The 15885-nt window shown below is 42.5% G+C and overlaps 1 protein-coding gene across 1 annotated transcript in view; it reads right to left on the bottom strand.

Moving 5' to 3' along the window:
* PTPRS (protein tyrosine phosphatase receptor type S) overlaps positions 1 to 15885 on the bottom strand; it is a 523802-nt gene that overhangs the window by 76596 nt on the left and 431321 nt on the right. Inside the window, exon 27 of the mRNA XM_075864303.1 lies at positions 14130 to 14305. Coding sequence (XP_075720418.1) covers positions 14130 to 14305 — 176 coding nt within the window. The remainder of the gene's footprint in view (positions 1 to 14129; positions 14306 to 15885) is intronic.

A 15885-nucleotide genomic window follows, 5' to 3' on the forward strand; every position in this document is an offset into this window, starting at 1 on the left:
ACGCTCGTGTAAATGATGTGAATTTACATTAGAATGTGAAAACGTAGCAATCTGAGCGACTTCGTCTCTTGGTCATCAACGCTAGAATAGCTGGGGCCAGTATTTTCAAAAACTGCCAACCCTGTGGGGTTTTCTCACGCAACTGTGTAGAGAATATACCGAGAATGGTGTGATTGAGGAAAAATATCTACCAAAAGAGGATCTTGTGCGCGTAAAGAACTAGTCTTTGAAAGGGGTCAGAGGAGGATGTCAACAATCATTAACCCCTTCCCGCTTTGGCCACTTTTGACCTTCCTGACAGAGCCTCATTTTTCAAATCGGACATGTTTCACTTTATGTGGTAATAGCGATTCTGAGATTGTTATCTCGTAACACATTGGACTTTATGTTACTGCCAAAATTTGCTCAATACATTCAATATTTAATTGTGAAAAACACCAAAATGTAGCGAAAAATTGCAAAAATTTGCTTTTTTCTCAATTTAAATGTATCTACTTGTAAGACAGGCAGTTATAACACACAAAATTGTTGCTAACTAACATCCCCATATGTCTACTTTAGATTGGCATCGTTTTTTGAACATCCTTTTATTTTTCTAGGTCGTTACAAGGCTTAGAACTTTAGCAGCAATTTCTCAAATTTTCAAGAAAATGTCAAAAGGCTATTTTTACAGGGGCCAGTTCAGTTCTGAAGTGGTTTTGAGGGGCCTACACAATACAAACCCCACAAGTCAACCCATTTTAAAAACTGCACCCCTCAAAGTATTCAAAACAGCCTTTAGAAAGTTTATCGACCCTTTAGACGTTTCACAGAAATTAAAGCAAAGTAGAGGTGAAATTGACAAATTTAATTTTTTTTTGCAGAAATTCATTTTTAATCCATTTTTTTGTAACACAGAAGGTTTTACCAGAGAAACGCAACTCAATATTTGTTGCCCAGGTTCTGCAGATTTAGGAAATATCCCACATGTGGCCCTGGTGTGCTTATGGCCTGAAGCACAGGCCTCAGGAGTAACGGAGCACCTAGTGGATTTTGGGGCCTCCTTTTTATTAGAAAATATTTTAGGCACCATATCAAGTTTGCAGGGCTCTTGCAGTGCCAAAACAGTGGAAATTATCTAGGGGTATAGTGAGCCTTTTGACCCCACAGGTTTTTTGCAGAAATTATTGGAAGTAGGCCGTGAAAATGAAAATGTACATTTTTTTTAAAGAAAATGTAGGTTTAGCTTATTTTTTCTAATTTCCACGAGAACTAAAGGAGAAAAAGCTCCACAAAGTTTGTAAAGCAATTTCTCCAGAGTAAAACAGCACCCCACATGTGGTCATAAACAGCTGTTTAGACACACAGCAGGGCTCAGAAGGGAAAGAGCGCCATTTGGATTTGGAGCTCAAATTTAGCAGGAATAGTTAGCAGAGGCCATGTCGCATTTGCAAAGCCCCTGAGGGGCCAAAACAGTGGAAACCACCCCACAAGTGACCCCATTTTGAAACTACACCCCTTGAGGAAATTATCTAGGGGTATAGTGAGCATTTTTACCCCACAGATTTTTTGCAGAAACAATTGGAAGTAGGCAGTGAAAATCTACATTTTTCAAAGAAAATGTAGGTTTAGCTAATTTTTTCTCATTTCCAAGAGGACTAAAGGAGAAAAAGCTCCACAACATTTGTAAAGCAATTTCTCCCGAGTAAAACAGTACCCCACATGTGGTCATAAACGGCAGGGCTCAGAAGAGAAAGAGCGCCATTTTGAGCTCAAATTTGACAGGGATGGTTTTGGGAGGCCATGTCACATGTGCAAAGAACCTGAGGGGCCAAAATAGAGCAAACCTTACAAAAGTGACCCCATTTTGGAAACTACACCCCTTGAGGAAATTATCTAGGGGTGTAGTGAGCATTTTGACCCCACAGGTTTTTTGCAGAAATTTTTGGAAGTAGGCAGTGAAAATGAAAATCTACATTTTTTCCAAGAAAATGTAGGTTTAGCTAATTTTTTCTCATTTCCACAAGGACTGAAGGAGAAAAAGCTCCACAACATTTGTAAAGCAATTTCTCCCAAGTAAAACAGTACCCCACATGTGGTCATAAACCGCTGTTTGGACACACGACAGGGCTCAGAAGTGCCATTTGACTTTTGGAACTAGGATTTAGCTGTATGTGTGTGTGGACGCAATGTTGCTTTTGGCATAATAAAGGGGTTAATGAAGCATGAAATCACTAATTTATGGATGTATAGTACTCTTTGAAGCAATCCTTGATACACAGGCCTGGTTTTTCGGGGCAGGTTTCACAGTGGTAAATAGTGTATTTTCTTATTCCCCTTTTGGAACACACTCTGCACCATTTTTGTGTCCTTCCCTTCTTTGCAATTTGGGGCACTTCATTGGGGAAATGTTGCCCTGGTACAATACGTGGAGTATCGCTACCAGCAGATGTGCTTGTGCCCTCCCCTGCCTGGTTCCCAAATAGAAGTGCCTTGATCACCACCTCTTGGAAGTTAAGGAATGTCCCTGTCCGGCCTGCACATCGGGATAGTATGTAGGCGTTATACAATGCCATCTGTATAATGTGCACGGCCAGCTTTTTGTACCATGTCTTTGTTTTCCGTAGGGCACTATAAGGCTGGGTTCACACAACCTATTTTCAGGCGTAAACGAGGTGTATTATGCCTCGATTTACGCCTGAAAATACGGCTCCAATACGTCGGCAAACATCTGCCCATTCATTTGAATGTGTTTGCCGACGACCTGTCATTTTACGCGTCGCTGTCAAAAGACGACGCGTAAAATGACTGCCTCGTCAAAGAAGTGCAGGACACTTCTTGGGACGTAATTTGAGCCGTTTTTCATTGAATTCAATGAAGAACAGCTCAAAATTACGGCCGTAATTGACGCCTCGCAAAACGCGAGTACATGCAATTACGTCTGAAATTACGGAGCCGTTTTCTCCTGAAAACAGCGCCGTAATGGTCGATTATCGTGTGCACATACCCTAAGGCTTCAGTACTTGATCAGAGAGATCAACCCCGCCCATGTACTTATTGTAGCCCACGATGCAATTTGGCTTCTGGGTCACTGTGGTGGTACCTCGTTCAGGGACAGGGGTGCTGCCGCTGCCATCAATTGTGGTCAATATAAGGACATCCCTCTTGTCCTTATATTTGACGAACAGCATGTTCTCGCTGCATAGTTCCCTGCTCTCACCCTTTCTGAGGCTTTGGCTACGCAGTGTTTTAGGGAGGCCTCTCTGATTTTTGCGCACAGTACCGCATGCTACAGTACTTCTGGCAGAAAGGCACTTAAATAGTGGGATGCTGGTATAGAAGTTATCGACGTAAAGGTGATAACCCTTGTCCAGCAATGGGTGCATCAAATCCCACACTATTTTCCCACTAACTCCCAGGACGGGGGGCATTCTGGGGGTTCAATAATAGAGTCCTTCCCTTCGTAAACCCTAAACCTGTGTGTATACCCAGATGTACTCTCACACATTTTGTACAATTTAATTCCATACCTTGCCCTCTTATTGGGCAGGTATTGGCGGAATTTAAGCCTCCCCTTAAAATGAACAAGGGACTCGTCAATGGAAATATATTTATCGGGGGTGTACACTTGTGAAAATTTGGTGGAGAAATGATCAATGAGTGGCCTGATTTTAAAAAGACGGTCAAATGTGGGGTCGTTCTGGGGCGGGCACTGTGCATTATCATTATAATGCAAGAATTTTAAAATGGCTTCAAAGCGAGTCCGGATCATGGCCATGCGATAAATTGGGGTGCTGTACAAAATATCCGCACTCCAGTATTGCCTAACCTCTGGCTTCCTCACTAGTCCCATATGCAGCACAAGGCCCCAAAATGTCATCATCTCCGCTGCATCTACTGGGGTCTACCTAACAAATGATGAAGTGGGGTTTTGGGTTAAAAATTGTTGGGCGTACAGATTCGTCTGGGCCACCATTAAATTAACAAACTCCTCAGAGAAAAAGACCTTGAAAAAGTCAATTTCTGTGAGGCCTTCAGTCTCAAACTGAATTCCTGAGCTGCCTATAAAATCAGGAATTTGAGGCTCATAATTTTCGGGGAGTGGAGTCCACACGGGATCAATCATTGGGGTTGGCTCAGCTGCTCTCTTGGGTCGCCTTTGGGGGGGTTCCTCATCATTGGAGGAGGTAGAGGAGGAAACTAAAAGGAGTGGGGCATATTCTTCCTGTCCCTCGCTGGCCGACTCAGTGTCAAAGGCAATGATGGCGTATGCCTCCTCGACTGAATACATCCTTCTGGACGACAGACATTTTGATTTATTACAGGGGGTTGTGTGGTGTTTTTACACGTGTAATCAACTTTAATTTTTACACAGGGGGGTGAAATTAGAAGATAAGAAAGAAGAGAAGGAAAAAAAAATAGAATTTACTGTACGATCGTCAGTTAGAAAAAAACAATTGAACGTCCGTCAGTAACTGATGCTATCTATTACTAAAAAAAACCTGTAGTCTAACTAACTTGCTACAGCAAAACTAGGTTCTAAAAATTTACTGGACGAACGTCAGTAAAAAAACAACTGAACGTCCGTCAGTAACTGACGCTATCTATTACTAAAAAAAAACCTGTAGTCTAACTAACTTGCTATGCACACTATGGAAAGCTGCGGGTGAAAAAAAGACCTAAAAAAAACCTGCGTAAAAAAATTACCACAGATGCTGATAACTAATCAGCAGTCTGTAGCCGCAGGGTGCACACAGATAGATGGTGCAAATTTATAATTGGAAAAAAATGACAAAAATAAACAATTCCTGGACCAAAAGTTGAGCACAAATGCCGATCAGTGATGGCGGTCACTGATCAGCGCTCAAAGGACCCACACAGGTAATTGGTGTGGGTGAAAAAAAGGCACAAAGAAAGAACCTGCGGGAAAAAAAAAACACGGATGCTGATCAGTGATGGCGGTCACTAACCAGCACTTCGTGGCCGCAGGGCGCACGCAGGAAGATGGTGCAAATTAAAAAAAAAAAAAATCCTGCGACAAAAATGGAGCACAGATGCTGATCAGTGATGGTGGTCACTGATCAGTGGGAACAGGACTCGGACAGGGAGGGGGTGGGGTAGATTGGGACACGGAGGGGGTGGATTGGGACAGGGACAGGCCCAAGGGCAGGGACAGGCCCAAGGACAGGGCCAAAAAAATCTGTCTGATCACAAAAGAAGAAAAAAAAAAGGTGATCAGACAGAAGCAGCAAAAGGGCTTTCTTATTTTTTACACAGTAGTGCAGGATGCACTACAAATTCCAGAAAATCCGCAGCAGACACTCTCTCAACCGCTCTGCACGCTGCCTCAAACTGGAATGGCGGCGTGCAGAGCAGTGTCGATGTTCACAACACTGCCTGGTGCACTGATTGGTCGGTCGTTACAGACCGACCAATCAGATCGCTCCTAGAGGTGGCATCACTGCCACCTCCCTAGGTGACGTTGGTGGCGATGGGTGTTGTCTTAGACAGCACCAATCGCCACTGTCTAACTGTGCCCTGTGACTCCAGGGCGCAGTTTTAACAAAAATCCCTGCTATTGGCCGGTCAGAATTGACTGGCCAATAGCAGCGATCGCCGATGCGGGGGGGCCAAAACGGCACCCTGGGCGAGTAGTAGAGATGGCCTGCTGTCATGGACAGCAGCCATCTTTACTTTGTCACGGTGCAATTAGCACTGATGACCATTTCCCGTTGCGCCGTACATATACGGCGCTTTGCGGGAAGCACCTCCCGACAGCGCCGTATATATACGGCGGATGTCGGGAAGGGGTTAATATATACTTGGCTGTGTACTCTACTTCTTTTGTGTATATATATCTATTATGGAGTTGCCTTTGCATCATAAGAGGGAGGATGTTCCCTAGGGACATTACCTAGCCCACTACTACTTTGCATCAGGAGTTTATTGAATTATAACATAAGCATATTTAGTAGTGACATGTAGTACATTGTCACTTCATTCAAAAACACATCAAAAGAAGTCCCCACCACCTGAACTCATGGAGGCATTGTTCCCGTACAAAGAAGTAAACAACAATACACCAATATCACAGGAGCAAAAGTTTATAGAGGTAGTATAATGCTCAGAGTACTCATTCTATTAAAAGACAAATTAAGACAATAAAGGGATATATACGTAGTAGGACAGGTTATAGTTTTATCACACCTTATACAATCGGTCTCTTGCAGGGTTTGTAGAGCAAGCACCACAGGCCAGACAGATATCTAGCCTCGAGGCAGCTTCTTCCAGAGAATCAAAAAAGCGAGTCTTGCCGCAGTTGAAATTCCGGATGCGGGCAGGAAATGCCATAGAGTCCTTTACTTTGGCACCACATAGTCGTTTCTTGATGGTGTTGAACTGGGCACGTATAAATTGCACATCAAGAAGTCTGGAAACACCTGGATTTGTGCGTTGTCACAGCAAATTGAATCTTGGTCTTGGGTAAGGCGCAGGATGACATTTTTGTCCCAGAACTTAAGAAATTTTGCAAAAAAGGTCCTGGGTGGTGCTCAAGGGGTCCTCTTCCTGTTCATAAGTCTTCAAGGATATTTACGGAGCTATTGGCTATGTGCCAGGCAGTCTGGTGTAGCAGTTGGAGGGTCGCAGGCACCTGTGGGAAGCTTGAGATAGTAGAGACCTTGTAAGTGGCTGAAGAAAGTCTGGAGTGCCGGCTTCCCTTGTACGCTAGGTCGCAGCAAAGAGCAGCTTAAGTTGCGGCAATTCAAAGCCTCTTAAAAAAACAACACTATGACTTTGGATTCAGCTTATTAATGGCGCTTAATCGTTGTATAAATTAATTTACGCAGCTAGTGGGACCTCAAACAGATTCCTTAAAATATAGGAACCCTGGATTAGCGCACAAACAGCCATGTCCTTGTAATCTCATATTTTTTAGGTGGCGCAGGAGTGGTATGAATGGATGTCTAAGTGTCTAATAGCATATGTTTATAAATACCAAACGTGAATATTATTGCACGCCTGACTGTCCTTTTATCTGAACAAGACAAAGACGTTTTTTGATTTTAATAAAAATGTGTATCAGTGTGATTGCTGCAACTTTGTAATTACATTTTATTAAACATTATTTTTACTTTTTGAGCTACAGCCGCTTTGTTTCCTGTATACAGAGCAGCTGTATCTTGCGCTGAAACCTGAATCAGTCAGATCAGCGACATTGATGGGTTCAGTGAAAGCGGGTCCTGTGTATCTCTTGTTAACGATCACAAGAACTTAGATGTGACCGATAACGCAGGACCTGCTGTCACTGAACCCATCAATCCCGCTGACCTGACCTGAACCCTCGTCAAGCCAAATGGTCACTTTTTTTTGGCAGATTCCAATTCCTACTTCATTTCCGTCCTGCTGATAAAAATGTCAAGGCTGATGTACGGTCTCATTTGTTTGAGAGGAACCTCAGCACATTATTGACCCTTCCAGTATTATTCCAGTTAACCCTCTGCAGATTAAAGACATTCCTCCTGGTAAAATTTTTATTTTGCTCCTAGGTTTCTCGGTCCCTTTGAAGTCTTGTAACAGATTCATCTGGTGTCCTACAAGTTACGTTTTACTCCTACCCTCAACATTCCCAAGTTCTTCCATGTATCTCCCCTGAAAACCTGTGATCCTCAACCGGTACAACAAGTCTTACAATTCTACTGCCCTCAGCGGTTCGGCTGATGTCTTTGAAGTCAAGGAGGTTCTGGACCGCAATAGGGTTGGAGGACTTTTTATCTTGTGGACTGGAAGGGCTTTGATCCTGAGGAGAGATCATGGGAGACCGAAGAGAACATTGATGCCCCAGCTCTCATCAAGAAGTTCCTCCTGCGCTATGGATCGAAGAAGAGGGGGATACTGTAACGGCGGTGGCCCCTGCATCTGCCAGCGGTCCTTGCCTCCTGGTTTTGTGCCTCTCGTCTTCTGTTGCTCATGGCCGCCGGATCCCTAATGTGCATGCTCTGGCCGCCTCTAAAATGGCCAGTGCACACGAAATTCCAAAAGTTACCCAATCACTCCTGCGGTGTCCCAGGACTATTTAAGGCACCTCCTCCATCTCCCAAGTTCCTGAGCAATGTTGTTGCTAACCTTGTGTTAGTCTGCAAAAGTTCCGTAGCCTGTTCCTGAATTCAGTATTAGTGTCAAGTCCAGTGTCCATGACGACTTCAGTATCCGTGTCCGGTGTCCATGACAGTCCAGTATCTGCGTCCAGTGTCTGAGACCAGTTCTGCCAGCTTCTGTTAATCCAGCACAAGCCAGCTTCCTTTAACTCAGCACAAGCCAGCTTCCGATAATCCAGCACAAGCCAGCTTCCGATAATCCAGCACAAGCCAGCTTCCAGCTATCCGACTCTAGCCAGCCATCCAGGTACCACTGACTAGTGACTGTTCTATATTTGTCTGACCAGCTGCTACTCCATTACGGCAGAGTGGCCCAGTGGGTCCACAAACCCAGTGGACGTGACAGCCTTCAAAACAGTATCAATTCTCCTAGCTACACTTGCACACAGTTTTTAAAGGAACTCGGCAGGGAGGTTGTTCCAAACATCTTGGAGAACTAACTACAGATCTTCTGTGGATGTAGGCTTCCTCAAATCCCGCTTTCTCTCCATGTAATCCCAGACAGATGCGATGTTGAGATCAGGGCTCTGTGGGGGCAATATCATCACATCCAGGGCTCCTTGTTCGGTTTGGTTCTTTTGGGGTACAGTAGTTGTCCTGCTGCAGAATAAATTTGGAGCCAATCAGACGCCTACCTAATGGTATTGCATGATGGATAAGTATCTGCCTGTATTTCTTGGCATTGAGAACACTAGAAATCCTGCCCAATTCCCAACTCCATGTGCTGAAATGCAACCCCAAACTTGCAAGGAACCTTCACCATGCTTCATGGTTACCTGCAGACATTCATTATTGTGCCGCTCTCCAGCCCTTCGGCGAACAAACTGGCTTCTGTTAGTCAAATATTTTACATTTTGACTCATTAGTCCAGAGCACCTGCTGCCATTTTTCTACATCCCAGTTCCTATGTTTTCGTGCATAGTTGAGTAGCTTGACTTTGTTTCCACGTCGAAGGTATAGCTTTTTGGCCACAATTCTTCCATGAAGACCACTTCTGGCCAGACTTCTCTGAACAGTGGATGAGTGTACCTGGGTCCCACTGGTTTCTGCCAGTACTGAGCTGATGGCACTGCTGGACATCTTCGGATTTCAAAGGGAACTAAGCATGATGTGTCTTTAATTTGCTGAACTAAGTTTTCTTGGCCGACAACTGCGTCTACGATACTCAACATTGCCCGATTCTTTGTGTTTCAAACCCTAGTCTGCTTTGAAATCTTTACCTGGGAGAGACTTGCAGATGCAGTATAACTACCTTGTGTCCTGTTGCTGTGCTCAGACTTGCCATGGTGGACGCGTGACATGAACCAGTCTTCCACAACCTCACCTTTGTAGCAGCGTTTGGCAGTTCATCACCCAGTTTTAGTCTGCTACACAGCTGTTTCTGTTACAGCTAATGACTGTTTAAACATACATATAAAAATGATGATCATTATCACCTGTTTGGTATAATTGGTTAATCAATTATACACCTGACTATAATCCTACAAAATCCATGACTTTGTGCAAGTGTACCTAGAAGAATTTATGCTGTATTGAAGGCAAAGGGTGGTCACACCAAATATTGATTTGATTTCGATTTCTCTTCTGGTCATTCACTTTGTGGTTTGTTGATTGATAAAAAAAAAAACTATTAAAACTTCTATTTTTGAAAGCATTCATACTTTGCAGCATTTTTCCACAACTGCTTAAAACGTTTGCACAGTACTGTATGTATGAATATATATATATATATATATATATATATATATATATATATATATATATATGTTTTGTGGGCTGCCTCTATAAAGGGACAGCCCTCTCCCCATCGTATTAGCAGGGTCCTACAGTGGATGTGTATCCACCAAACCCCATAATAAGCTTAGATACCAAACCAGATTCCAGAATGAATACAAACCCCAGAATAAATATAGACTACAGACCCCCAAATAAATGGACCCCAGGCCAGACCTAATAGTAAATACAGACCCCCATACCAGACTTCAAAATAAAAATACCTTAGAACAGACCGTGAAATAAATACAGACCTCACACCAGATTAACAACAAACCTCAGACCCGGACCCCAAAATAATACAGACACCAGAGCCCAGAATACCTACAGAAATCATACCAAAATAAATGCAGAACCCAGACCAGACCCTAGAATAAATACAGACCCCAGAAAAACGACAGAATAACTGCAGACCTGAGAATATCTACAGACCCCAGACTAGACACCAGAATAACAAGAACAACAACAGACCACAGAAAAATAGACACCAGAATAAGTAGACCCCAGAATAACTACATACCTCAGACTAGACCCCAAACTAACTACCAACTCCAGACCAGAGCCCATAAGAACTACAGATCCCAGACCTAAAAATAAATACATACCCCAAAATAAATATAGACTCCCAAAATAAATACAGACCCTTCAGACCACAGAATAACTACGCAACTGTACTAGGGACTTGAATCACCATACTTGCCACTTTTTGAGAAGCAACATAACGGACATCCCGATAAGTGATGTAAATAAGCTGCGTGCACAGCAAAAAATTTGGCCACATGAATAAATACAGATCCCCAAACATATACAGACGCCAGACCAAACCCCTAAAAAATATAGACACCAGACCCCTAAATACATTTAGACCACAAACCAGGCCCCCTAAATACAGATCCTCTAAACTAGTACAGACCCCAAGCTAGACCCCCTATATACAGAACCCAGAATAGGCCCAACATAAATACAGACCTCAGAATAGCCAAAGACCCAAGACTACATAGTTACATAGTTACATAGTTAGTACGGCTGAAAAAAGACACATGTCCATCAAGTCCAACCAAGGGAAGGGAAAAGGGAAGGAAAAATTTCTACACATAGGAGCTAATATTTTTTTGTTCTAGGAAATTATCTAACCCTTTTTTAAAGCCATCTACTGTCCCTGCTGTGACCAGCTCCTGCGGTAGGCTATTCCATAAATTCACCGTTCTTACTGTAAAGAAGCCTTGTCGCCTCTGCAGCTTGAACCTTTTTTTCTCCAGACGGAGGGAGTGCCCCCTTGTTTTTTGAGGGGGTTTTACAAGGAACAGGATATCACCATATTTTTTGTATGTGCCATTAATATATTTATATAAGTTAATCATGTCCCCCCTTAGTCGTCTTTTTTCAAGGCTAAATAGGTTTAATTCTTTCAATCTTTCCTCATAACTTAAATTCTCCATGCCCCTTATTAGCTTCGTTGCTCTTCTTTGTATTTTTTCCAACTCCAGGGCATCCTTTCTATGAACTGGAGCCCAGAACTGGACTGCATATTCTAGATGAGGCCTCACTAATGCTTTGTAAAGTGGCAATATTACATCTCTGTCCCGCGAGTCCATGCCTCTTTTAATACACGACAATATCTTGCTGGCCTTTGAAGCAGCTGATTGACACTGCATGCTGTTATTGAGTTTATGATTTACAAGAACACCCAGATCCTTCTCAACAAGTGAATCCGCCAGTGTAGCTCCCCCTAGGACATATGATGCATGCAGGTTGTTGGTACCCAGATGCATAACTTTACATTTATCTACATTAAACTTCATTTGCCAAGTGGACGCCCAAACACTTAGTTTGTTTAAATCTGCCTGCAATTCACAAACATCTTCCATAGTCTGAACTATATTACATAGCTTGGTGTCATCTGCAAAAATAGAAATAGTGCTATTAATCCCATCCTCTATATCATTAATAAATAAGTTGAATAATAGTGGTCCCAGCACTGAACCCTGGGGTACACCACTTATAACCGGTGACCATTCAGAGAAGGAATCATTGACCACAACTCTCTGGATACGGTCCTTGAGCCAATTCTCAATCCAATTACAAACTATATTTTCTAAACCTATAGTCCGTAATTTACCCATTAGGCGTCTATGGGAGACAGTGTCAAATGCCTTTGCAAAGTCCAAAAACACTAAATCCACAGCGGCCCCTCTGTCTAGACTTCTGCTTACCTCTTCATAAAAACAGATTAGGTTAGTTTGACAACTTCTGTCCTTAGTAAAACCATGCTGGCTGTCACTTATAATGCTATTTATTGTCACATAATCCTGTATATAGTCCCTCAATAGCCCCTCAAACATTTTCCCCACGATGGATGTTAAGCTTACTGGTCTATAATTACCCGGGGAAGACCTAGAGCCCTTTTTGAAAATAGGCACCACATTTGCCCTGCGCCAGTCCCTTGGCACTATACCAGTCACTAGAGATTCTCTGAATATTATGACCCCAGAATAAGTACAAAACGCAAACCAGACCCCAAACACATTACATACATAGCAACCGTAACACTTACATACACAGTACTCTTGCTTCTTCTCATTTTCCTCTGTGAAGTCTTTCAGCTCAGCCCATTGGCTTCAGGACCTGAATGGATATGGTCAAGTGACTATATCTGTGCTGATCCTGCACAGAATTGTGTCTTTAGGGAAGGCGGTTTTGGCCCTAATGTTGCTATCAGTGTGTGAAGAGTGGGAGAAGAGGGTTGCATTGACAATCCAACACAATGGGCAGCACTTTTTATAACACATTTTATAAGTGGTCAGAAACTTGTAAATAACTCATGAAAGAATAAAGTAACGTTAAAACCAAGCACACCATTGTTTTTCTTATGAAATTATCGATAAGTTTGATGTGTCACATGACCCTCTTCCCATTGAAAAAACTAAAGTTGGATACAAAATGGCCGACTTCAAAATGGCCGCCATGGTCAACACCCAGCTTGAAAAGTTTCCCCCCTCCCATATACTAATGTGCCACAAACAGGAAGTTAATATCACCAACCATTCCCATTTTATTTAGGTGTATCCATATAAATGGCCCACCCTGTATTTTGTGGACCCTTCAGTAGTCCTGGGCCCCGGTCAACCACCCAGATTGCCCTTATATTGCAATTTAGTATGGAATAACCACTTTGGGTGAATTTCTAATAGAGTAACTTCAGAGTTGTTGTTTTTTTTTTTGGTTTTGTCTTAAACTATATAAAATTAGCCCAACACCTCTTCATTTGCTTTTATTACTTTGCGCTAAAGTTGACCACAACTTCTTGTTATCTTTAGTATCAAAGAGATATCTGTGCATGTTTTTGACAAACTGAAGGTAAGTTGACCACAACGTCTCCTTTGGATCTTTGGTTTCAGAAATTGAAAGTAGAGTAAAGGCCCTTTTACACAGGCCAATCATCGGGCAAACGAGCATTCACAGAATGCTCATTCCCGATCATTGCCCTGTGTAAACGGGCAACGATCAGCCGATGAAGGAAAATGCTCGTTCATCGACTGATTGTATAGTTTATGCAGCCTAAAATATCGCTGTTAGCAGCTCATCTCTCTATGTAAACAGGGAGACGTGCTGCCGACATGATAGAAATGTATGGGGACGAGCGGTCGTAGTAATGTCCACTCTACCCCATACATAGCTCTTTGTGAAAGTAGCAAATGAGCGCCGATCAACGAGCGGTCTCGTTGATCAGCGTTAGTTTACCCGGCCCACGTCGGGCCATGTAAGGAGACCCTAAAGGTCACTAAAAGAGCATATGATTTACTGGCTTTAAATGATGAGCTGATTTCATTTAAAGTTTTACTACTTAATTTTTATTAGTTGATCAAGATTTTTAAGGGGGTGTAAAGCTCATCTAAAATAGGATATCGATGTATTTCTATGTTATTAAATATGTTATAAAATCAGCTGTACTTCCTGAATAAAGTTAGATCAGAATAAAATCTTCAGGGTGTCTAGTCTTATACAACTAAAAAAAACTCATACTTCAATAATCTCAATTTGTTGTTGGACAAGTTCTATGACAGCCCTCATTATATTTCTGCCCCTGCATCCGCAGTTTGACTAATTATCCTATAACTCAATGGAAAGAATATTCCACTATCCTTAAATAATTTAATGCAGTATTTTAAGCTTTAAATTCATATAGCTCATGAATTGGTATCGTTATATAGAGATACTTACTCGAGACTTCTCCTCTAGTCTAGTCATCATAACGATGGTAGCAGAGCGCTGTTCCCATACCATGCGCCAAAAGTCTCCAAAAGTGTCAGGCAAGGGTCCCTGAGTTGCTATATATGCATTTTGTTTCCGGTAACCATCAATATAGTTGGCATTTATGTAGTCACTGCCAAGAATTCCTGTAGTAAATGGAGATAATTATTTGAAAATAATTACATGGTTAAAAAGACAAACAAAAATTGTGAAAAAATGTATCCACCAGATAGGTCATCAGTATATCATCGGTGCGGGTCGACACCAGGACCGCGCACCGTTAAGCCACTCCGGCTGCCTCCGGGCACTGAATGTTATAGCCAATTATGCGATGTACAGAGCCAGAAGCAGTTGGCTCCGTACATAGCATAACGGCCATGCTGCCGAACTGCAGCTATTCAGTGGCCGGAGCCAACTGCTTCCGGCATGTACGTCCGGTGCTCGGAGGCAGCCGTACCGATGATATACTGATGCCCTATCCAGTGGATACGTCATCAGTTGTCCAGTAGTGGACAACCCCTTTAAGCATATGTGAACATAGGAAATTTACAGTTGTGAAATAATAACTCCATGATTGACTGCTATCTCTGTATGCAACAGGGAAGGCTATCAATCATAGTTACTTTGCCCACTGGACTAATAAGCTCACAATGAGCAGGCATTTTTAAAAGTTAGACTGAATCTTTTCCCACAAAACTATATATCAACCAAGCTCATCCTGCTCTATAACATGCTGCCTGCATATAGTACAGAACTTTGAACGTGACAGGTTCCCTTTAACACAGTTCAAACTCTCATTAAATGGGTTCTACGGGACTTTTTAAAAATTTTTTATTGATGGCCTATCCTTAGCCACAGTGCCGTAGCTCTTCCATAGCAGCTGTTCCTGAGATTGCAGTTCTGGTCGCATTCAAGAAAATGCGACTGTATTGCAGAGAATGTTAATCCCAGGCACAACCGCTATGGAAGTGTATGGCACTGTGCCTGGTAAAATATGAAGAGGCCGTGGAGTTAGTCAGCGGTGCCTTCAGATAGCAGATTGGTGGGGGTGCTAGGAGTCAGACCCCCAACCATCTGATATTGATGACCTATCCTAAGGATAGGCATGAACATAAAAGTGCCGGAGAACTCTTTCAATCCTCTGAACAATTAAAACTCCTTTCAGAAAGCGGCACCTGGGATGACCAGCTGATTACCCTGGTTCCTGCTCCCGCCCTCATGCAAACAGCTGTTTTTTTCCCGAGGAAGCCACGGCCTGCCAGGCATTTAGTAGTATTACATTGCGTTCATTTAGATAAAAAGCCTTCATTAATACAAGGATGTCTCGAGTGTGCCAGATCAGGAGCCATTTGTCCAGCAGCTCTCCATTATGGCACATAGAGGGGTTCCTGAGTGCAGGACCCCTATGATGCCCATATGCCCTAATAGAGCAAATGAACAGGGTTTTTCTTCATGAAACAACCCCTTTAAAGACAACTAAAAAATGCTTACCCATTCAGAAGTTTTTCCTTCGTTTAGTTGTCTTTTTTTAAAACAACTTTATTTTAAAAAAATTTGTCTTACTAGAGGACATTTACTTATTAATTTTACTTTTAACAAATAATGCATAGAATACCTTTGGATTCTAATGCATTTTTGCTGCTGTCAGTAAAAAACGAACCTAAGTCAGTAAAAAAGGAACCTATTAAGCCATACCTAAGGCACTACCTAATTGACATCTACAAGA

The sequence above is a fragment of the Rhinoderma darwinii genome, chromosome 1 (assembly GCF_050947455.1).
Source record: "Rhinoderma darwinii isolate aRhiDar2 chromosome 1, aRhiDar2.hap1, whole genome shotgun sequence".
In the NCBI taxonomy this organism is placed as follows: domain Eukaryota; kingdom Metazoa; phylum Chordata; class Amphibia; order Anura; family Rhinodermatidae; genus Rhinoderma; species Rhinoderma darwinii.